Below are 23724 nucleotides of genomic sequence, written 5' to 3' on the forward strand. Positions count from 1 at the left end.
CAATCATCCCCTGTTTTTACTTCATAATAACAACATTAAAGTCCAATATTGGACCTTGACAAAAATAAAAGAGGTAAAACTCAGATACCAAGGCTTTTCTGGTGACTTGCTAACTGCCCTAATGGCTCTGTATTGCACAGGACATTATTATCATCATTATAAAACGTAAGAGCAGATACCTGTCATTGCTCTAAATGTTTATTATTCATTACTCTCCGATTAGTGTGCAGGTTTTTATAACTCTTGTGACTAAAGGAGAGACTGGGACTTCTGGGCTGAATATGACCCCTAGATGAATAGAGGGGAAGGGATGGAAAGAAGAAAAGGCTAAGCAGGTTTCATCTCTTTTCTTACCTCTCAATCTGTAATAAGCTTGAAGGCTGGCTAAATCTGTCTCATGGATTCCAGGGGACAGACTTTAACCCCAGTTGGAAAAAATGCTGATCTTTTTGTTCGATCCTTGCCAAATCGAATACTTGTCTCGTGGTTGACACCTTATACATTTTTGCAGGACTTTCAGCTGATTCGATTCTTGGAGCATTGTCTATGTCTTTAGTTTCAGAATGGTACATTTTGATGGAGAGATCTGAAAAAGAAAGGTCGATTTCCTAGTGAATACATTTATGTGATTATATGTGAAACATGATGAATGAATGGCACAAACAAAAAATGGTAATCCTCTGCTTTATGAAAATTCTACTTTGGTGCAACTGCCAAATGTATTATTCCAATGACAAGGCACTTTCAGAAATAAGGGGGTATTATGAGCTGATGAAGTATTTAAAAAACAACAAGACACCAACATCTCAAATCATCCTGCCTTTAGGAACTGCCAAATATTGAAACCATTTCCCACACATCTCTCTAAAAATCGCTCCCCACTTAGCACTCAAGCCTCCCGAGAGATGCCTCTTTTGACAGACATTATAGTTGAAGTGGGAAGTGATAGAGCATTGTGAAACCCGGGGGTATACTCTCGATGACGAAGTGGAGTGCTTCTGAAAACCTGGGGGTGAGCGGGAAGGCAACAAAACAGCTTCCTGCCGGTGAGTGATGAGCGGCAGCCCTACGATTTCCTTATGTGTGGGGCTCCGAGGGTGTCAATATGGTTGAAAGGGAGGGAGGGCCAGGACATGTCTTAGAGCTGCATTGACAGAGCAAGCTTGTGTTTTATGCAGGGTGGGGAGGGGAAAGGTGAAGGGGCCAGCTAAGAGAGGAAGCTGGCAGAGGATCAAACTCCCCAAGCCATTTGTTTCTTTTTGCTGGCTCTGCTGTGTCTAGACTTCATTTTTAACTGCCTATGCTTACATTCAGTGAGTACTGTTTTGTTTTGAAAATTTTCATATGTATTATCTCATATCATTCTCACAAAAGCTCTCCTATATATTATAGATGAAACAGAAACTATTTTTCTCAGTTTACCACACAGTAGGTACTGAGGGTTAGAGGTATTGGGTCATGTTAACAGTGTAGTCAAATCTCGAGTCCTCTCCCATTCAATCTCTGTCCTCTTATCCATTGCACCATTTGAGAAAGGAATTCTTGAATTGGGACCACTCACCATGGCTCCTTGGGAGCAGAAGCGTGTGGCTTGCAGAGATTTATATTCTTATTCTACTAAAGAAGGCTCTCAAACAAATATCTTTTGAAATGTGGTACATTTCAGGCAGAAACCCAAGCAGAGTGGCTGGAGAGCAACTCACATCTGTTGCGAAGCATGAAAGTTCCTCCTTCATTTTCGTGGGAACACATATCTTTGTCACTGTGAAGAGTCTCAGAGTGCTTGGTCAGTTTGGGGCAGTGATAAATTCTTCAGAATCTCCAGAGAGGAAGGGAGATAAGAGGTTCATTTGCTCACCCAGCTAACACACCATACAAACACATCATAACCTCTGAGTGGAACATGGAATTGAGTCTCCAGGGCCAGGGGACTCCAGCGGGGGAAGCACTGTTTTGCGGGTCTATAATGGTACTTTCAGCAGAAGAGTAGAGATCATCTACTTCAAACTGGCTTAAACAACGAGGAAGTTATAATTTCATACAAAGGGAAGCAGAAGGTAGGGGATGCCTGGTGAAAACAAAGCCCTGGCTCTGCCTTTCTGCCATCTTCTCCTTCCCCTTGCTCAGCTCTTTCATGTGGTGACTGTCCCCATAGGCTGGCTCCACTGAGGTAAACATGCTTGCCCTTGTTCATGTTGAAAATTAGCCTTTTCTAAAGTATGGCTGATTTATGCTGCATATCTGGACCAGCACCAGTTGTGAAGAAACATGGCAGTGGGGCTTAACTATGGGGCAGGGGACTGAGATTACCCTGAGTGGCTCACTTTAGCTGTGGACTGGGATCAGGTTTCCCTGCGTCATCTTGGCTGCCTGGTGAAGTGGAAGGTGCCCTTTCAACATCAGGGCAAAGTGCATGAAGGGGCACAGGAACCGAGTCTACAGTCGTTAGTGCCCATGGCAGTTGGTAAAATGGAAATTTTACTTTAGGAATGTTTATATATATAAAAGTCAAGTGACCAGACCAACCAGAACAACCGGAATGGCAGGTTGCTATGATTCGCACTGTGGTTGGCAAATGGGCCTGATCTCATGTCCCCTCCTCCCCAGCCGGTCCTGCCCCGATTGGCCCTGATTGGGGCAGGCTGGCTAGACCCCACTCATGCATGAATTCATGCACTAGGCATCTAGTTTTTAATACATTTTAAAACAGATGTTAACTACAGTGTGGTAAGTTGTAGTAAAGTTTTTGTAATTATATTTCAATTTCCATTAAGAAAAAGTGTGCTTCATTGAATAAATTGAATAAATCTAGGCCTACCTGGCATGGTAGACACAGATCATGGGGAAACCTGGCTCCCCATACACCTTGCATTGTTCCATTTTTCTCTCAGTGCCTGCCTGCAATGCAAGGAGTCCTACTGTTAGACTAGCCCTGCTTTCACCTCCACCATCATCTCCACAATCTTCAGTCCTTTGGGAATGGCTCTGCTCTTACTTTTTTAAAATTTTAATTTAATAACTTGTATTTACTCCACCCTGGCTCTGGGAACAATGCCCCGGTCCTGGGATTTCCCTGGTTGGATCCCTCTGGATCTTACACTTTGCTCATAGCACGGCTTGCTCACATAGATCCAGGTCTTTGGATTTCATCCTATCAGGGTGAGAATGTGAAGGGGTGAGACGTTTCTTAGCATTCCCATGAGTTCTGATGCATTCCCTTTCCCCTAAGAGGCCACTTTCCCACTATTTTCCACGTGTGAACATACCCACACAGCTGGTGGTCAACAACAAGGGTGAGTTAGTGTGACAGAGATTCAGTTTGCTTGGGATATCCTGGTTTACTGCTGTTATACTTTTATTCTCAAATGTGTCCTTGTTTGAAAAATAACGTATATAAGCACCCAGTTTTTCATGTCTCCCTGCTGGAGGAAATCCCAGGTTAATACTCTACAAATGGCTGCTATAGGAAACACCTTGTTCCATTTTTGAATGCTATCTCTGTTTAGACAATTCATTCCTTTTAGCTGGAAGTTACCTTCTGATGGTGTCCACACATTAGTCCTATTTCTGCCCTCTGGTAGAGCAAAGCCTTACAGATATCTCCATAGTTCTGATATTTCCCTATATTAGGCAGTTCTCTACTTTAGGCTATTCTCTACCTTTCTCTGGCTTCTTGTATCACACGAGTGTCAGTTACCTTAGCCTGCTGTGTTTCTCTAGATTATATAAAACAAAAACGAGAACTCCTTATAATATTATTATTATCTGAGAAGGATCAGAATATTTTGCCTGTGTCCCCACCCAAGTCATTGCAAGATCTCTGAGAACAGGGACTTCTGGTTACCTGGATCCAAGGATATTTTAGGACAGGCCACAATGACAAAGTCTGTGTCTTTCCCAAGGATTTCAGATAAAATAAACCCTTTTTTTTTTTTTTTTTTTTTTTTTTTTTTTAAGAATTACAATATGGAATGTCGAAGATTTTAATGAGGTAAAAAAGAGTGTTATTTATTGGAGCTAATGAAAGCACTCGTGGGTAAAGCAATTAGATCTTATTAGATGCTTCCCTCCAGTGCTGCATAAATTGTAACCTTGATATTGAACGGAAATCTGATTCTTTGGATATATTTTCATGAGTTAAAATTTGAGTTTATATAAGTATTTGGGGAAAAATAGATAGAAGTTTAATGAGAATAAATTGGTGGTTGAAAAGGGAGCATATTTAATAGAAGATTGGAAACATTTTTTGAGGAAGAAATATTTCTCTAAGATGATGACAAAACATAACTATAACCTGTATGATGATGAGTTAGCTGCCATCAACAACTATCTCCAGATGAAGTTCAAAGTTAGAAAGAGAAAAAAGGGGCAAAGTGATTTCAGAAAAAAATAAACAATAAAAAACCCCCACCTTTTATAGAATTCAAGCATATTGGAAAATTTTGGTTAAATAGATTATAAATTTGTACAAAAACAAATGCAATTGTACTATATTATTTTGTAGGTTAATTACCAGTAAAACTATCCTTAAACCAGTAGTTTTAGGAAATAGTAATATTATTGAAGGAGGCAAAGACAAAAATGGAAATTAATATTGATATATTTGACTAGTTAGAATCTCCAAATAAAGATGAACAGCTAATACTCATGGTGGTTACTGTCTAAATTTAACTTAAATATGTTCATTATTTGTGAAAGAAAAATGCAGTAGCAACACAAATCATACTGTAGATCACTTAACTATTCACAATGTTTTTATAGTGACAACTAGAGGCCCGGTGCACAAAATTCATCCATGGGGGAGAGGAGGTTGTTCTTCAGCCCAGGCTGCACCTTCCCCAATCTGGGACCCCTGGAGGGATGTCTGATTGCTGTTTAGGCCCAATCCTGGTGGGGTCGGGCCTAAACAGGCAGTCAGACATCCCTCTCACAATCCAGGACTGCTGGCTCCCAACGCTTGCCTGTCTGCCAGCCTGATCACCCTCTAACCACTCCCCTGCCAGCCTGATCAATGCCTAACTGCTCCCCTGCTGGCCTGGTTGCCCCCAACTGCCCTCCCCTGCTGGCCCAGTCACCCCTGACTTCCTTCCCTTGCTAGCCTGGTGACCCCTAACTGCCCTCCCTTGCCAGCCTGGTCACCCCCAATTGCCCTCCCCTGCAAGGATGGTCCCCCCATCTGCCCTCCCCTGCAGGCCTGGTCTCCTCCAACTGCCTTCCTCTGCTGTCCTGATCACTACTAACTGCCCTCCCCTGCAGGCCTGGTCCCTCCTGACTGCCCTCCCTGCTGGCCTAATCACCTACAACTTCCCTCCCTTGCTGGCCATCTTGTGGTGGCCATCTTTGACCACATGGGGGCAGCCATCTTGTGTGTTGGAGTGATAGTCAATTTGCATATTACCTCTTTATTATATAGGATGGTAACCAGGGCGCTGGCTCTGTGACTTACTAGATGTGTAACTTGGAAGCACTTGGCCTCTCTGTGCCTGAGTTTCCTCACCTGTGAAATAGAGGATAGTAGTGCCTCTCTTTCAGGATCCCTGTGATTCTAAATGGGTTACTGCATGTGCAGGCCTTAAAGCAGTGCTGGGAACAGTGTAAGTGCTCCATAAGAACTCCTTCACCGAATAATCCTTGCACTCACTTCCTAGCATAGCTGTTCCTTTCTAGTACACTGGTCTCTGGTATTGCTGTCCACAGATAGATTGTGTATGTCCTGAAGTCTTTCTGTGCTTTGCTGTAGGGCTCATCTCGAGCTCGTCTGCTATTTCATACTGAAGGGCCCTTCTATTCTTTGTTTGTTGGACTCCTACTTTTCCTTTAAGGGCCAGCTTCTAAGCTTTCTCTCCTTCTCTCCTAAGCTTTCTCAGATCCTATGTTCAGAGTTTATTCATTGCTTCCTCCTGTTCCTCTAGCATGGCTCATATCTCCATTGCACTTACTGGCCCACCATATTCACCAGGTGCATACTATGTTTCAGGCCCAGTATAGTATTGGTGGTAAATTAGATGAACAGATATCATGTGTTGTAGTGCTTGCACAGTAATGCTATATAATAAAAGGCTAATATACAAATGGACTGAATGGCAGAGCAGCTGGTCACTATGACACACTAGGGGGCAGACATTCAATGCAGGAGCTGCCCCTGGTGGTCAGTGTAGTTCTGTTCAGCCAGAAGCCAGGCACATGGCTGGGAGCGCAGCAGCGGCAGCCCCTCTGGCCTTTTTGACAGCATTAAGAATGTCTGACTGGCCAAAACTGGTTTGTCTCAGTGGTAGAGCGTTGGTCTGCGGACTGAAGGGTCCCAGGTTCGATTCCGGTCAAGGGCATGTACCTTGGTTGCGGGCACATCCCCGGTAGGGGGTGTGCAAGAGGCGGCTGGTCGATGTTTCTCTCTCATCGATGTTTCTAGCTCTCTATCTCTCTCCCTTCCTCTCTGTAAAAAAATCAATAAAATATATTTAAAAAAAAAAGAATGTCTGACTGATGGCTTTTGCCCACTCTCAGCGAGCTCCCTGTGAGAGGGTGCAGGCTGGGCTGAGGGAACCCTGAGTGCCTCTAGTTTATTATAAATACAGGAATTTACCTCTTTAGGCTGTAAACATCTTTATACTTGCAAGCACAAGTCTAGTTTAGACTACAAATACCTCAGTATTTTAATCCTGCGTTATCCCAAGCCACCTTGGTGCCTGCCTAGCAGAATGTTTTATACATGTCAGATATGCAATACATACTCACTAAGTGAATTAATAATAAAGTCCTGTGGAAATAGTAATGGGTCTTTTATAATATTTAAATTAGATTCATTTTAAAAAAAACACATTAGATCATGAAAAATAGCTTCATCTGTCTCTTCACCTATATTATTGCAACCTCCTACTGAAATTTGTACTCCCTACTATAGTGTCTAATTTCAGAAGTTTTGGACACAGCCATCTTATTAAAGATAATATCCTAAGTGAAAAGACAAAAAACTCCTTTGTGAAAGAAAATCAAAAGAACAGAAAAAAAGGAGATGGTTTAGGCATAAAGTATATTTTAGACAAGTCATCATTCCCAGAATCTTTCATTCTGTCCAAGAGCAAATAAATAATAAATGGAACCAATTAAAAACACGGGCATCAATGAGAGAAAATATTAATATTGCCCGGCCTTTTAAGATGACAAGCCCTCCACTTCCTGGTCCCTCCATTATTGTAGTTGCTAGGCAAAACCATAAGCATGGTTAAATCCAACCCTCTGCCTACTCCACACCTGCACCCTTGTAGCTGAACAAGGCTGGAGAAAAAGAACAACCAACAGGGCTCACTTTAAATTTACGGTCCTCAAATTATATTACACTGTATTTCCCTGGTCCACTGAGTTTCAAACTCCCTTGGAAAACTGCACACAAATTTCCTCAGATTTCCTGCCTTTCTTGCCAATTCTCACTCCCAGCTGATGACCTTGCTTCACATTTTATTGAGAACAAGAGGAGCTTGAAGAGAATTTTATGAATTTCCAGCACTGCATCTGCTCCCTGGCTGCATCCATGCCGAAATGCTCTACTCTCCCTCCTGTGACTGCGTGAGGAGTTTTCCCTTCTATTTAATTTTTTTAAAAACTGATTTTAGAGAGGAAGGGAGAGGGAGATAGAAACATCAATGATGAGAGAGACTCATTGATCAACTGCCTCCTGCACGCACCTCACCAGGAATCAATCCAGCAACCCAGGGATGTGCCCTTAACCCTAATAGAACCCAGGACCTTTCAGTCCACAGGCCAATGCACTCATTTTCCCTTGATACCACTACCCCTCCAGCTACTGACCAGTTTTTCTATTTACCCAGCAAAACTTTTTGAAAGATCTGTTTTTATCTCCTTTCCTTAAAAACAAAACAAAACAAAACAAAACAAACAAAAAACCCCACAAAAAACAAACTCCCATATGTGTGAGGATTCCTCTGCCACCACAGGCAAAGAGCTACCAACATTGCATCCCTTCATTCTCTCCTCATGTGATGTTTCACCAGAAGGTGTCGCTATCTAACACATAATGTACTGAACTCTTGATGCTGAAAAATAAAGGTAACCCCATTAATCACTTTGAGATTGGAATTGCACATGCTGAGTATTGACAGTTATTGATGGAGTTGGTGGCGAGGGTGGTGATTTTGCATCAAAAAAGACAGTTGAGGAAGGGCTGAGATTTAGCATGGTGGGATGCACTCCCATTGGGCTAGGAGTTTCTCAGGAAAGGCCTGGCAGATGGAAAATAATTAGGTGGGCAGGAAGAGGACAACATGTCCACCGGCAGGTCAACTTGCAACAAGCTAAGGAAAGCGGTTGACACTGAAGATTTAAGGATTTAAATTAAATTTCCTTAGCCCCTCTATTCTGGAGATGACCCAGATCCTGCAACCCAGTATAACTATGTCAACCCAGTATAGCTATGATCCTTTCTGCATCAATACATCATATTTCCAGATATATAGAAAGGGAAATTAATGAAACAACAGCTAGATTCAAAAACTAAATACATACCAAATAAACTACAACAACAAAAACAAACAAACAAACTAAATACAAACATTACTTTATTCTGAGAACAAGTTAAACCTGGCCAAGGGTGAAGTGGCAGGTCTCAAAGACTGGGTCTTTGACCCTTCATTCATTGTTTTAAAGTTAGATTGCCTAAGCATTGCCTAAGGGTGTCTACTGGCTAAAGTGAAGGCTAGCCCTTCATTCAAAAGTATGTTTTCTACTTCAGGTTCTAGGCTGGCGGCTGCATGACCTTGGTGTTGACTGATAGCCTGGAAATCTTCACAGCCTCACCATCTCCCTGCCATATCACCAAAGAATATATTTGAAATAAGATGAATTCAAATTCTAAGCAAGGTTACAGGCAGAACTTCCATTTTTTTTTTTTTTTAAATTAAAGAGCCAGCCCTGTGTGCACTTAGTGGTTATCTTGATACTGGCCTTGAAAAACAATACAGTTCTATCCAATTGAGAAGGTACACCTGACATGGTATTGAGATTGTCTCAATATCTGGTCTCTGGCCTACAAGGTCAGACACCTAAGTTTATCTTCATCATTCTTCAAACGGGCTGAGGCAAACTAAAAAGCAACATTTTATCTAGGAAGAACAGCAGAAAATTCCAAACAGCAGTTTGTTGCAGAATGGGGGTTTTCCTTCTCAGAACCTTTAAAAAGAACTACCTGCCCCTAAAGCAGTGCAGTCATGTGGAGTCCGCCTGCGTGTGGTGCTCTTGTGGCTGTCCTGGCCAGATATTTCAATAAATCTTTGCCTTTTTTTTTTTTTTATATAAATCATCAGCCTCTGGTGGTCTTATTTTGAACCCAGGGTTCGACCCCATAACAATATTTTCATCCTTTCTGCATCAAAGTTAGCTTCCAGTCATAGGCTGCTTATAAAGTTTCCACTTCAGGGCTCAGCTTTGCCCATGAATTAGTTTCTTTCTTGATTAGGTATTAAAGTGGATCCCTACTAAACTCTTTGGACCACTCCTCACCAAACTGTTTCTTCCAGAGGAGTATTTTCTAGCCATTGAGCTCTGCAGGCTTACAATATAGGATTACTGTATACATAGAGTGACAATTATAGACAACAGGAAACTGAGAATGGGGCTTTCCCAGAAGCACTGTTATGAAAGCAAAGGCCACTGGTGTAAGTACTTAGCAAACCCATTATTTTCCCCCCAAGGGAAATGGCTATAATGGCTTAATGAACAAATTAACAGTAGAGACAAAGGTTACTGGAGTTCCTACAAGAGAAAAATCTCTTTTGGAAAACACAACTCTGTAGAGAGAATATGGATAACATTTCAGGGCCTAGTTTAAAAAATTAATGAATGAAAGTTTAAAAAAAATAATAGTTGAATCCTGCATAAACTTTCCCACTTTACCAAAAAACAGCGAGGGCCTGTATGCAAATGCTCAGCATGTCTGTGATCTGTTATATCTGGTCCGCCCTCACATTAGGAGAAATGCTCAATCACAGAAAAATGTTCTCACAGAGCAAGGGCAACTAAATGGGCATTATGCTTAACATCTGAATATGCCTCAGAAATCCTGCAGAGATACTGTATGCCTGGTGTAATGCTGTTCCAGAACATTCTATGGATTTCAAGCCCACCGTTTTCTGCACAAACATAGGCACTTCCAAACCTTGTTTTCCCATCTCTCTTCCTACATACTGTGTCCAATAAACCTCCACCCTGTGAAGTGTGCTGGAATAAGTGATAGAAAAGAGGATTATAGAAATGTAGGAGACTCCCAGTGGTTTTCTCTAATGATACGTGAAGAGAATACTCTCTCACAATCCTTAGACTGATGAGCAATGAGGCCAAGGGGACGCTGCACATGGCCCTCTCTGAAGCTTTGGAAACCTGGGTGCCACTGCCGCTTTTCTCACCCCCCAAACTGGTATTTATTCAGCAACACTCCTCCATAATGAGGGTGAAAATTGATGTTCCCTTCTCTCACCGATTAGAGCGGTTGCATTATCTTCCTTCTCATTGAAAAAATCAGATTTAGCCATTAAACTTGATATATCAGAAAGAACAGGGTTAAAACCTTGGAAAACCATTACAAGAAATAAAAGTTGCTAACTCCTATTTTCTATTCTCTCTATTATTTATGTATTAAGTCTCTCTTTTGACTCAGTGGATAGAGCGACGGCCTGTGGACTGAAAGCTCACAGGTTCGATTCCTGTCAAGGGCATGTACTTTGGTTGCAGGCACACCTCCAGTAGGGGGTGTGCAAGAGGCAGCTGATCAATGATTCTCTCTCATCAATGTTTCTAACTCTCTATCCCTCTGTCTTCCTCTCTGTAAGAAAATCAATAAAATATATTTTTTAAAAAAGAAAAACATAGGAAGAATCAAATTTAAATACAAGATGCTGAGAAATTTTGCTGATGGCATATGCAGCTTGGTGAGTGGGTAGGAACAACACTGAAGTTCAAGGGGGAAGTAGAAAAGTGAAAGGAGGTTGTCTCCTCTGTCCAGAGGGAGTGGCCCTCGGAGAGGGTGGGGTGGTGAGCTCTGCATGACTGGTAAGGGTCAAGGTGTGGAGAGGCAGGAGGTCAGCAGGGCCTCATTTTCACCTGGACCCAGAACAGAATGGGTGCTGACTTCCATCCTGTTTGTGGGGTAGAGGAGAGGGCATATGGAGAAGGGGAGTAGGGAGGAGTGTTCTCAAAGATGAATGGCCTCTCTGTCCTGGGAAATAAGAGAAACACAACTTGTCATGGGGTGGCTTGAAGGTCTCATTCAAGGTCATAATGCAGCCTCTTGGCTGAAGTCCACTCAGAGCCAAATGCCAGTTCCAGAGGCTCTCTTCCTCCTGCAATTCCATAGCCATAGGAATGTTGACTTTCAAGGGCCCTTCAGGTATGTAGTGTTGTGTCCAAGGCTGTGAGACACCACAGGATCAACACTGTTGCTTCTTCCTGGAGTGCTAAGTTTGCTTGAGAATTTTAGCAGAAAGTTTAAAATGTTAAGGATTGTAAACTCTTCTCACATGAATACATACACAAGATCAGCAAAATCCTTTCTTCTCTAAATACGCTCGTCTGGAAAGTTAGAGGAGCAGGGTATTTCTATAAGCTGTGATTAACTGTAAAGTATACTGCTTTGGGAAAAAAATGGTGAGCGGAGTTGGTTTAGTGCTGAGGTCAGGTTGAAGAAGACAGGATGTGAAACAGTGAGAGCAATTATGTTCAAGTTGCTGGCCAGCTTAGCGAAGGCTCATTTTCAGGAGTTGACAAAGAGGACCCAGTGCTTCCTCCATAAGCTGGACATTGTAGCACCCTCCAGATCACCCTGATGGGGCAGCCACTGTCTCTGTGTACATGCAAGACCAACCCCATTTAGCTACTTTTCATAATTTCATCCTTACAATGACTTAAATTCTACTAGTAACCTTTTTCATTGCTTCTGCTTTTCAATTTTTAACCATCATGTGTTGTTGGCTTTTTTTGCACCTTCTCCATATATTTCATATTGTGGAGCATAAATAAATACATAAGTGATGGGGAAGAGATTCAGAATGGATTTTTACAAGTAAATCAGAGAGATGTGGACTGTGAGTTGTAATTGTACCTCACAATTGTATGGGATAGTATAGTTTTCAGAGCATTTTTATAGCTTGGATTGACATTGTAGTGGGATGATATGAAAACCAGAGGGTTCTGCTGGAACAGTACCAGGTCATTCACAGCCGGAGGCAGGTTCAGTCCCTGATCTGTTTGGAAATGTGTGGGAAACAAGTGGCAGGAATTCAGAGACCTTCCAAGAGCTTATAAAAAAATTTCCCCAAATGCAGGCAGAAGCTAACTTCAGAGGCGGGGGTGCGCTCAGGAATATCAGGGAACAGGAAGGAGGATGTGCTTATGGGAGACATGAATGATAGGTGCCACTTGCCTTCTGGTTCCAGCTGGGCCGGGGTGCTGGAACATGGGGTATCTCTCCCTGTAATTCCTAGGAGAGCTATATATTGGGAGCATATTTATCTTGTTAAATTCTTACCATATCTGAAAAACTTATATCCCAAGCAGGTGTAATTTAGCTCAACATCTTTACTTTTTGAATTTCTCCCCCCCCCCCCCCCCATGATTCTAACATTATAAACCATGCAATACACTACTTTGTAGCCTGATGTAAACCTGATGCTGGAATATTTTGGGAGTTCTGAGTAAAGAGAATTATATATATAGCATTGGTGCAATATAGCCGCAAAACAATGATATTTTAACTACTTAGCAGACTAAACAGAAACAGCTGCAAACCTCTACCTACTGAACCTTCAGGTGCATAAGGAACTATGATAGCATAGTTCATGTAGAGAAGAAAAACTTCATTTTGAGTACCTGAGCCTTCTGCCTCCTAAGCCACTTTCTGAACTTGGGCAAATAATCTCCATATACTTTATGTTTCTAACCTAAAAAGAGTATAATAATAATTCTGACACTGTAGTTTTTCACAGGACTGAAAAAGGAGGATATCATTATACTTTCTGCAGACATAAAAAACACAATCAGAGGATGTCATGAATAATATTTTGTTAATAAATTTAAAATTTTATATGACATTTATATGAATAAATACTAGAAATATATAACAACAAAAACTAATAAAAAAAGATAGAAAGCTTAATTATTTTTATATCTTTTAAAATTTTCAGTTAGTAGTCAAATTTATTTCCATAAATATAAATCTCTAGCCTCAGCAAAGAGTTCTATCAAACATTAAGGGAAAAATGAATTCCATTCTTATATGAAATCTTACAAAACCTGACAAGGAAACTATGAGAAAAAAATATCACACTTTAATCTCACTTAGGAATTTGAATTCAGCAATTTGAAATAAGGTGTTAGCAAATGAAATGCAGCAGTGTGTGAAAAAGGTCATGACCAAAATGGATTTATGTCAGGAATATAGGGTTGGTTTGATATTTGAAAATTAATTAAGGTAATTTATCACATTGATGAATTAAAATGGAAAAACCATTTGGCAATCTCAATAGTTACAGAACTCTCCAATACATTTTTATTTTTATTCATAATTAAAACTCTTAGGAAGAGAGAATTACTTAAAAAAAATGACATAGGGTATTTATAAAAAGTGAAACAAACCCAGATCTAAAACAAGCATCATACGTAATGGTGAATTAGAAAAGCATTCCCTTCAAGATCAATATCAAGTTAAGGATGCAATTGAGATTATTCAGCAAAGGTATGGGATTTAAATACAATTACTTTTCTATATAGAAAAGGTAATAAGAATGCCCATTCACATGATGACAATAAAACAGACTAGAGTCAAGTCCAAGATGTGGAAGCCCTTTTTAAGTTAATTATGCTGCTTTATTGTAAGGTACTAATGAAAAGAAAGATATTCCATGTTCTTAGGTAGAAAGACAACCTTATAAAGGTATCAATTCACCCCAAATTGATCTATAGATTCAACACAGCACTAAGCCAACCTCAATAAGGTGTTTTGTGGAACTTGTGAACTAATATTAAAATGTATTATGGAAGAGTGGAGGGTTAAGAATAGCTTAGATGCTTCTCAGAAAGAACAGAGCCAGGGAAACATGGTTGCAAGATATAATGATTATTACAGATTTATAATAATTAAAGCAGTGTGGCATTGGCTCAGGGACAACAAAGTGGGCAAACCCATGCTCATGACAAAGGGAGTATCACAGAGCAGAGACAAAAGGAGAAATTACCCAATGAATGGTGCCAAAACAATTGATAATCCACATTAAAAAATTGTTTTCCTACTTCACACACACATACACATACAGTAAATAGTAATGGCTTAAATATGAAAGGTAAAATATGAAAGTTCAACTACCTTAAAATTAAGAATGTTCATCAGAGGTGACCATTGAGAGATAAAACGATAAGCTGCAAAGTTGGAGACGATATTTGCAAGGTTTGCAAGAACTGCAAAAGTATTGACATCCATAACTTTTATTGAACTATGCTTACTCAATAAGAGAAGACATACATCACAATGTAAAAGAGGCAAGATACTTGTTTAAGCATTTCTTAGAAGAGGAAACAAAAAGGACCCAAAATATATGAAAAGATATTCAACTTCATTATTAGTCAGAGAAATCCAAATTAAAACCACAAAATGAGATACGATTATATACCCCATGTAAACTGGCAAAATGAATAAATAAGTGAATAAATATGTAAATAAATAAACATATAAATAAAGTCAGGCAATACCAAGTGTGGATGAGGATTTGGAACAAAAGAAACTCTCACCTGAAATGGCAAAAAACTCTGAGGAAAACAGTTTGATATCATCTGGTAAAGTTGGAAACATGTAAAACTTATGACACGCTGTTTCTCTCCAATGAGAGAGAGAGAGAGAGAGAGAGAGAGAGAGAGAGAGAGAGAGAGAGAGAGAGAGCAGCCTAGATGTTGGAGAAACTCCTGCCTAGTGTGAGCACCAGGGTACACGTACAAGGATGAAGTCCATCAACAGGGGAATGATTATGTGGATGTGTATCTGTACGGCCATAATATGTCTCAGATGCCTCTCAGGAGACCCTCTGAGCCTCCCCTCTTTTAGTCTAGCTCTTCATATGCTCTGACCTGCTACAGGAGATATAGGCCCACAGCTCCTTGCCTCGTGGCTTTGTCATGGTGCTTGTTTTCTCTCGCCCCAGGATTTCCTGTGGCTGCAGAGATGTGAGAAGCATCAGGCCCCACCTGCTGTCCATTGCTGAGTACACTAGAAGTATAGGAAAATAATTGTCCTGCGAGACAAACCTTTGAAGAGATCTCTTATGAATTCTTCACAATTTTCCCCCAGGTTCTCGTCCTCAAGGGCTGTCTGCAGGTCCTGTAGAACTGCAAACCAGCAATTGGTTACACTTGATACAAAATAGTGACCAGTTGGTAAGGCATCTTTTTTTTTTTTTTTTAAATATATTTTATTGATTTTCTATAGAGAGGAAGGAAGAGGGATAGAGAGCTGGAAAAGTCGATGAGAGAGAAACATCGACCAGCTGCCTCCTGCATACCCCCACCGGGGATGTGCCCGCAACCAATGTACATACCCTTGACCGGAATCGAACCTGGGTCCTTCAGTCCGCAGACTGACGCTCTATCCACTGAGCCAAACCGGTTTCGGCTGGTAAGGCATCTTTACGTTGGTTCTCACTTGTTCACTGCCTCCTCATTTTCCTTTCCTTCTGGTTCCTTGAAAATGCACTCCCTAATGAAGAAGTAACAGGTAAGCTTTTGCCTCAGGATCTGCTATATGCAAAAATGTGGATGAATCTTAAAACATAATGTTGAGCCAAAGAAGTAAATCGTAAGAGGACACACACATCATGGCACTGTTTATATAGAAATCACAGAGAAAACAGAAATACATCATTTAAAGAATACATCTGTAGGTGGAGACACTAATGCCAAACAAGGACCTGATTAAAACCACGTTCATGACAGTGGCTACTGCTGGCATGGAGCAAAGGGAAAGCGATCCTGGCAGAGCAGATGGGAGCCTTTAAGATACTATTGATGTTTTATTATTTATCTGGGAAGTGAGCATGTTATTGCTGTTTTATAAATACCACAGGTATGTTTTGCACACTCTTGATGTATATATTTCCCAAGTAAGAAGATTTATAGAAAGTGATGAGGATAGCCCATGGCAGAGATTCAAGCAGTAAGGCTAGAAAAGATGGTAGTGGCCAGATTTATAGCAGTAAGAACCTTCAAATGAAATTGTTGGACTTTATTCCAAAGGCATCAGGAAGCTTTGTAAGTTATTTTCTTTTTTTCTTTTTTTAAAGAGGGGGAATATGGTGTACAGTGGATCACAAAATTAGTTAAAGCTAGAGAAATACAAAGGTATTTATGAGATAGTATTGACAGGATTTACCACGGACTGACTATTCTCACAGGTTTAGGAAATGGAGAAGCTGAGGCCAGAACCTGAGAGAAGGTTGTTATAATAGGACCCCAGGAAGTGGGGATGAAAAGGTGAAGCTCAGTTAAGGACACATTTGTGTCCTAAATTTGACAACAAACATAGTTGTGCTGAAACAGGTCCACATTGGCACCAGCTCCTGAGAGCTGATCGTGCACGCTAGATGGTGTCATGTTGGCAGCTTGAACTTGGCCATGGCAGGACTAGTTTTTTGCATTATGGATATTTGCAAACAGTGTGGTTAGGATTTTTACTCCAAGGAGTGATGGTTGCTAACTATTAACCAGCACACCATTTGATAGGATTTGGTAACAAATTAGATATGAAGAGGAGGAAGATGTTGTAGATAACACCCACATTCCTGACTTCAGAGCTAAACGACAGCCTGAAATGAGACAGAATGCAGGAAGCAGAGTGGTTTGGGCCAGAAGGAGATGCTGATGATATTATGGCAAATAAGTAAAAAGTGGTCCCTGTCCTCATTAAGCATTTGTCTTTTAACAGTGTGCATCAGAGCATTCTGTGTAGCTTTTTCAAATACCTGTTCCTGTAACCTATCTATGCCCTAATATAATCAGTGCTGTTTTATATAAAATTTTTTTAAAAAAATGAGACAATATAATGAAGAGAATGATTACACAAATCATCCCATGAGCCCTATTAAATAATGAGTCCCCTCCCTTCAGACTGGAAATAGATTTATGATATGATTTAGTAAAAAAGAGAGATTAAAACAAATCCCCTGTTGGCTCATCATATAATGACCCATACATCATATCTTCATAGAAGAGCAATAGATCATGCTTCTCAAACCTGTCCGCATAGTAGAATCACCTGGATGGCTTTAATAATGATCCCTTCCCAGACACATTAAATAAGAATCTTTATTGCAGGAGCTCCAGCAGTGGTGTTTGCACCAGTGTTGAGAAATGTTCCATGAAGTCTTTAGGCTAGGAAAAGTAAGTCAATGGAAAAGGAGACTGGCAGAGGAAGGTCTTGGGAGGATTGGTTGTAAAAGGAGTTAAAGTCATAGGTAGATAGCAACAACAGTAGCAAAAATATGAAATCTGAAACAAGAAAGAATGAGAAGCATTTGGATAAAGATTCAGAGAAACTACAAGAAAAGATGTCAAATTAAGTCACATGCTTCAATCTTCTTGGTATGTAGGAGGCAGTGGTAATAGTAATGGTGGTAGTCATCATAGTAATCTTCAGAGCTAGTGTTTTCTGAGCATTTGTGTGGAAAATACCTCATTAAGAGCTTCATAAACATTAGTTCACTTATCTTCCTTACTGCTCTATGGGGAAGACACTGCTGTTAGTATTCCCATTTTATAGATGAGAAACCATAAGATGCAGATAGATATGAGACTCAGCAATTTGCCACGGTCCCATAAGTGACAGAACTGTTCTGTGCAGCTGTGTTCTGTGTTGAATGCAATCCTATGCAAACCTTAAAGTTTTTACTCTTAACTGAACTGTTATTTGAATGAGGGAGAATCGGGCTGCATACTTGAGGAGAGAGGGAAGGTTTGGAAATCAGACTGGGAGACTAAGTCAAGGCATCAGAGATGAGTATCACTGTGGAATGACTTGGAGCGCTTGGCTAAGCTTATAGAATTGAATTTTTTTTCATGGAAGCACTCTGTTTATTTGAGATTCTCTAATACCACTTGGCAGCTCAGGAATGGGAGTGAAAAAAAATGAAGACTAAGTTTACCCAGAGTGGAATAACCAAGCAAAGGGGGGCAGAAAGTTAAGGGCCAAGTTTCTATTGTAGTAACAAGAAGACTGTTGAGTCAGGTTCAGGAGAGCACCCTAGAGGTTGGGATTAATGTGTGGAACACTGATATTTGGGTGGGCTGAAGAACTGGATAAAATAGAATGAGGGACTGGTGTGTCTTGATGAGAATACAATCAGATCTTCTGGAAGGATGGAAGAGCAATTATTAGAAAGGGCTGTTTCAGAGTCTGAAAATAGTGTCAACTTGGAGGTAAAATATCAGTGTTTGATAAGAAGGTATTTTTGATTCAGATCACATCCATCAGGCCAGGTACTTCCTTTAGATGCAAAACGCAATCTTAAATAAGCCGCTTGTTACTAAACTTAGACTTTAAAGGTGGGCATTTAAAGTGACACAATGAATAAACGACTCCACTTTGAGGAGTTTGAAGTGTCATACTTCCTTCTTAATGAGTAATAGAACTCCTAAATTTGGTGCTTCCATTTTTTATGGTAGAGCTGAATAATATGGGCAAATATCCTGAGACCAGTCATGCATATAAATGTTAGAAATGGTCCAGAATCAGCAGTCATCTAGTGTTGCTAGCAGAGGAATGTTGGCTTTTGAATTGATAATAAAAACCACTTTAATTGCACTCACCATATGATATTGGCCTAATTAATAGACTAAGTGGTTATTGGATAGGACTAGTGACAGCTGAAATCTCAGTTTTGGTTCTAACCTTCTCACCTCAAATGATTCTCTGCCTTCCTGACTAGAAATGAGCTGGGTCAGTGAACCAGCAAAATATTAGAAAGTGAGATTAATTAAAATATGCTTGAGCTTTTATAAGAAAAGTATCAATATGATTGCTATCTGCAAAGTATTATGATCAGGTCTGAACTAACTACAGTGCATTAATAATAGTGCCCTTGGGTTTTATAGTAGGGCTTAACTAAGTATAACTTTTGTTATAAATTCAGCAGGAAACTTAAGACAGACAAATTAGTCCTACATATGTTATTTTCTATATGAAGTTAAAGTATTTTGAAGTGGAAATTTTCATTAATTTTGAGGTCTTGACTTTTCTCCACAAAATTTCATTTGCTTTAGTTATTTTTAACCCCTTTCCCGGAACAGCAATAATGAAAATAGATGTTGGCTGAGGTGGAGATGGTTGAATGAAGAAAACCAAGATGGAAGGAATTAAGATGACTTTACAAAGGCACAGAAAAAGACAATGTTTCCTCAAAAAATGACTGACTGTACATCTATATAATAAAGAGGTAATATGCAAACGGTTGTGATGCCCTCACACGTAATGACCGATCAGCAGTGGGCGGGGATGTGCAGTGTCAGGGACTTGCATGAAGCTTGCATCCCTGTCCCTGGTGCCAGGCTTGGGGACACAAAGCTTGTGTCCCCACCCCCGGCGCTGGCCCCAAGGACATGAAGCTCGAGTCTCTGCCCCCCGTGCTGGGCCCAGGGACATGAGGCTTACGGAGCCTAGCCTACCTCTTTGGGGTGATGGATTGCAAGGCTCCTGCACTATGACAGGGCACAGGCCAGGCTGGGGGACACCTCCCCTCCCGAGTGTATACATTTTGTGCACCGGGCCACTAATATGCATAGAAGTTCTTTGGTTAATCTCTTTCCACTCACCCACCCACTCCAGCCTTCCCTCTGAGATTTGACGGTCTGTTCCATGTTTCTATGTCTCTGAATCTATTTTGTTCATCAGTTTATTTTGTTCATTAGATTCCAGAGAGATCATGTGACACTTGTCTTTCTCTGACTGGCTTATTATTATGATCACTACCATATACATACTGAATTATAATATAAACCTAGATACTATTGTGAAAAAGAAACCTTGTTGCCTGAGATTATTTTAAAACAACATAAAAATCTATGAACATGATTGAGGCAATACAGGTATATAGGACCTGAGTTTCCAGAGAGGATTAGCATGCAAATATCATTGATATTTGAGGTGGCTGCATGCTCATGATTGACACAAATGGCCGAGAAAGCAGTAAGTCATGTCATTGCTTCTTAATTAACTCACACATATAATAGTCCTTTAGTGCGATCAGTGAAAAAAGCATAGAGGGGCCACAAAGCAGCAATTGCTTCTTTATTTTTAAAGTAAGTATATAATCTAATAAATGGTTTGAAGTGTGCCACAAATTGGATGCAAAGTGTTTTTAATTTACATGGCTTTGCTTTTAAGGACACCTTCTCAGATATAATTGAACAAAAATAACCTGCCTTGAACCTTTCAAATTACACTGTCTTGAGACTGTAACAGAGTATATATATATATATATATATATATATATATATATATATATATATATATATAATATATGCTGCAAAGTTAGTGTGACTGTCACTAGGAAGCTATCTCAGATATACAAATGAACCCCTGTTCTCTTCTAATGGAGCCACAATGAGGGAAAATACCTTAGAGGAAATTTTATAAAAAGAGACTATATCCCTGTAGTATTAGCAAGAAATGGAGTGGCTTCAAATGCAAATTTCCTGACATTTCACAGCTACTAAAATAATTACCTACCTTGGTGAACTAATAATAACTTAGTTAAAGGTTTCATTTAGTATAACAAAATGTAATGCAAAAGGCACTTACTGTGATAAATACTGTTTCCACTTTAGGGAGTTTGCTCAGGGTGGGTTTTCTTTCTGCCCTTTATCCCACACATCAGAATGTCACAGGAGATTAGATGAAATTATTTATGCGAAATGGAAAGGTAAGAGGATGAAGCAGTGCTGTACTCACCCAGTGCGACCGTATCCCCACTGCTGATACCGGAGAGAGGAGCCTTGGTATCTCCATGAAGTGATTGTTCTTTGAAACTACTCAACTATCTTTGTTGCACTAAACAGTTTTTATTTAATGAATGTTTTAAAATCAAAACCATTTCGTTTTTATGTATCAGTAGAAAAACTACATTCAGAATCTAGAAAGCTTAAAGAAAACCCTTTGAAACAAGGATTGAATCCATGTAAGCACCCTGGGAATCAAATGGGAAGCGTAGAGGAATCCCTTAAGGGTGTAGGAAACCTTTTAAGAAGTAATTTGACAATATGAATCGAATACCACAAAACTATTTATAATCCTTAGGTCCAATAATTTTAACTCAGTGAATTTATGCTATCTTAAATACTGACAGAAGCTTATGCACCAAAATGTTTACCAGAATAATATTCATGACAACAAAACAACTAGAAACAACCTTTTCTCTTTTGTTGAGTATTAACTGAAAGGAACATTATACTACCTATAACATGATTCTTGTCAAAACTAGATAGCAATGCAGGAGATTCCTATGATGTGCTAGAAGTACAAAAAGCCTGGTATAAAATTATGTGCAAACTGCAATCATGAAAAATTAAGTAAGCATACGTAGACTGAGGAACCATATGAAGGTGCTAGCATAGTGCTAGCACAAGCACTAAGGGTAATTTTTCACATCTTTTTTATTTTTAAAATAATTTATATTAAAAAGACCCCAAATTCTTGAATTTTAACATCCAATTGTTATGCAAGGCAAACCAGTTGAATTAAATTGAAATCTTCTCTCTCCTAAAACAATTTTCTATGTAAATACATTCATGATGGGTAATTAGTCACAAATGGGAAACCAGTCTGGCTGAAGTAAATAAACTATAATTAATGTAGACCTCACTAATTGAAGATTAACAGAAATTCAGATTTGAGATTCCTACAGCATCAAAAGCCCCAAACAAGTAACATGTTAGGATTTTTTATTTTATGGTTTTAATACTTTGTTTCATAGAAATAGGTATACAACAAGTTATAGTTTTTTGGTGGGCTTATGTTATTAAACATTCTACATATAATTATGCAATTTGCAATTCTTTGTAAGGGGTTATATGTAATATAAAAATAGAAAAAATAGTGGAATTAGTTAACATAATTAAGTAAACAAACAAAAAAACCAAAGCTGATTTGCCTGGTCAAGTTTGTGAAACAGACAAATTGACTTGCTTAGCATAGTAAGTTCAGAATACACTGAAATACCACCATTTGTTTTTAATTAAAATATTTTTGCTAAATTAAACATTTATATGCAATTGACAATTGAAAGGGGAGGTAAGTAAACTTTTTCTTCCCCCACTATCATTTATGTAGCAAAATATAACATTTTCCAGAAATTTTTTTCTTCCTACAAATGCAATCACTAAAAATTACATGTAGAATAACTGACAGAATCAGTAATACTGTGATTTATAAATATACAACTATTTGTACTTTTCTATGGACATTTTAAAATCAATAATAATATGTTAATTGTCTGAAACTATGTCATCCTTAAGGAATTGAAAATTATTGATTACAAATGTCTTAAAAATATCAATTTTTAAAAATCAGGCTGATTTTTTTTTTAAAAAGTGAAGCTTTCTTCAAGTTTTAAAAATACATTGTTTTTTAAAATATGCCTGCTTTATAGTTTGTTTTAATTTTAGATTTATTTGAAGATTTGCCATGAGAACATTCAGTACCTAGTTTTTATATACATAAAACTTCAAAAACTTCCAAGTTTCTGAGTTAGTTATAATCATTAACTCTGAAGCTAAAGCACATTTTCTATTTTCTAAGGGAAAGCAACTAATGATTTAACTATGAGAAGGTAAGAAATACACTTCTTGTCTGAATATAAATGAAAAACACAGTAATTATATTTTTTAGAATTTATTTATCAATTTTAAGAAGTTGGATGCATTTATCTCCCTTATTTTGTTAGTTTAAATTGCAATTTAGGATTATGTAGCAAATATTTAATAAACTAAAAACCATTTTGGACAATCATTTAATCGTCCACTCAATCAATATTTATTTAGGGCCTATAATATACTAGCCCTCTGAGATATAGTGGTAAACTTGTTGATTTTAAATGTTCACTTCTGTAAATAGATTTTACAGGTAAGCAACTTAAAAACAAACAAATTTAAACAACATACGTTTGTTTCCTTGAATTTGGAAAAAAATCCAAATAACAAAAATAGCCCCCCTGGTTTCCAAATACATTCTTACTTTTGTGCATTAGTAAATCTGATAACAATCATAGAAGGGCCCCCTATCTCATTAAAAAAGAAAAGGACAGAAATAGGGAAAAGAATTAAATATTGAGTGAGGACAACCTTCTTGGTTTACCTTTATGAGAGTGCAGACTTATGAAGAACAGGAAGCAGTATCTGTTTCCGGAGTAATCTGCTTATCTGCTTCTCAGGTGTAATCTCTGTGCAAGGGCCAGCTGGAGGAACCTTTATCTCATAACCTTCTGGAAGAGCATCTGTCCGCCTAACCACAGGACCCCAAATGCCATTATAAACAAGTGTCCACAGACAGAAGGATTGCTCTTTTTCTCAGTTACAATACTTACCTGTTACAGTGACACAGAGAGCCAGGGGACATCCTGCCAAATGCTGAAGAAGGCTGACAGTTGGGGTCAAATGTTTTCCAAAATGACACCCACTAGGAACATCCAT

General features: G+C 39.1%; 1 protein-coding gene across 1 annotated transcript in view; it reads right to left on the reverse strand.

The window, feature by feature from the left end:
- Positions 1-23263, reverse strand: part of IMPG1 (interphotoreceptor matrix proteoglycan 1) — a gene marked incomplete at both ends in the record, with an annotated part of 49939 nt that extends 26676 nt beyond the window's left edge. Inside the window, 4 exon segments of the mRNA XM_084890483.1 lie at positions 355-390; positions 393-458; positions 461-586; positions 23197-23263. Coding sequence (XP_084746609.1) covers positions 355-390; positions 393-458; positions 461-586; positions 23197-23263 — 295 coding nt within the window.
- Positions 23264-23724: the final 461 nt, after the last annotated feature.

The sequence above is a fragment of the Pipistrellus hanaki genome, assembly GCF_964339955.1.
Source record: "Pipistrellus hanaki genome assembly, chromosome: 7".
NCBI lineage: Eukaryota > Metazoa > Chordata > Mammalia > Chiroptera > Vespertilionidae > Pipistrellus > Pipistrellus hanaki.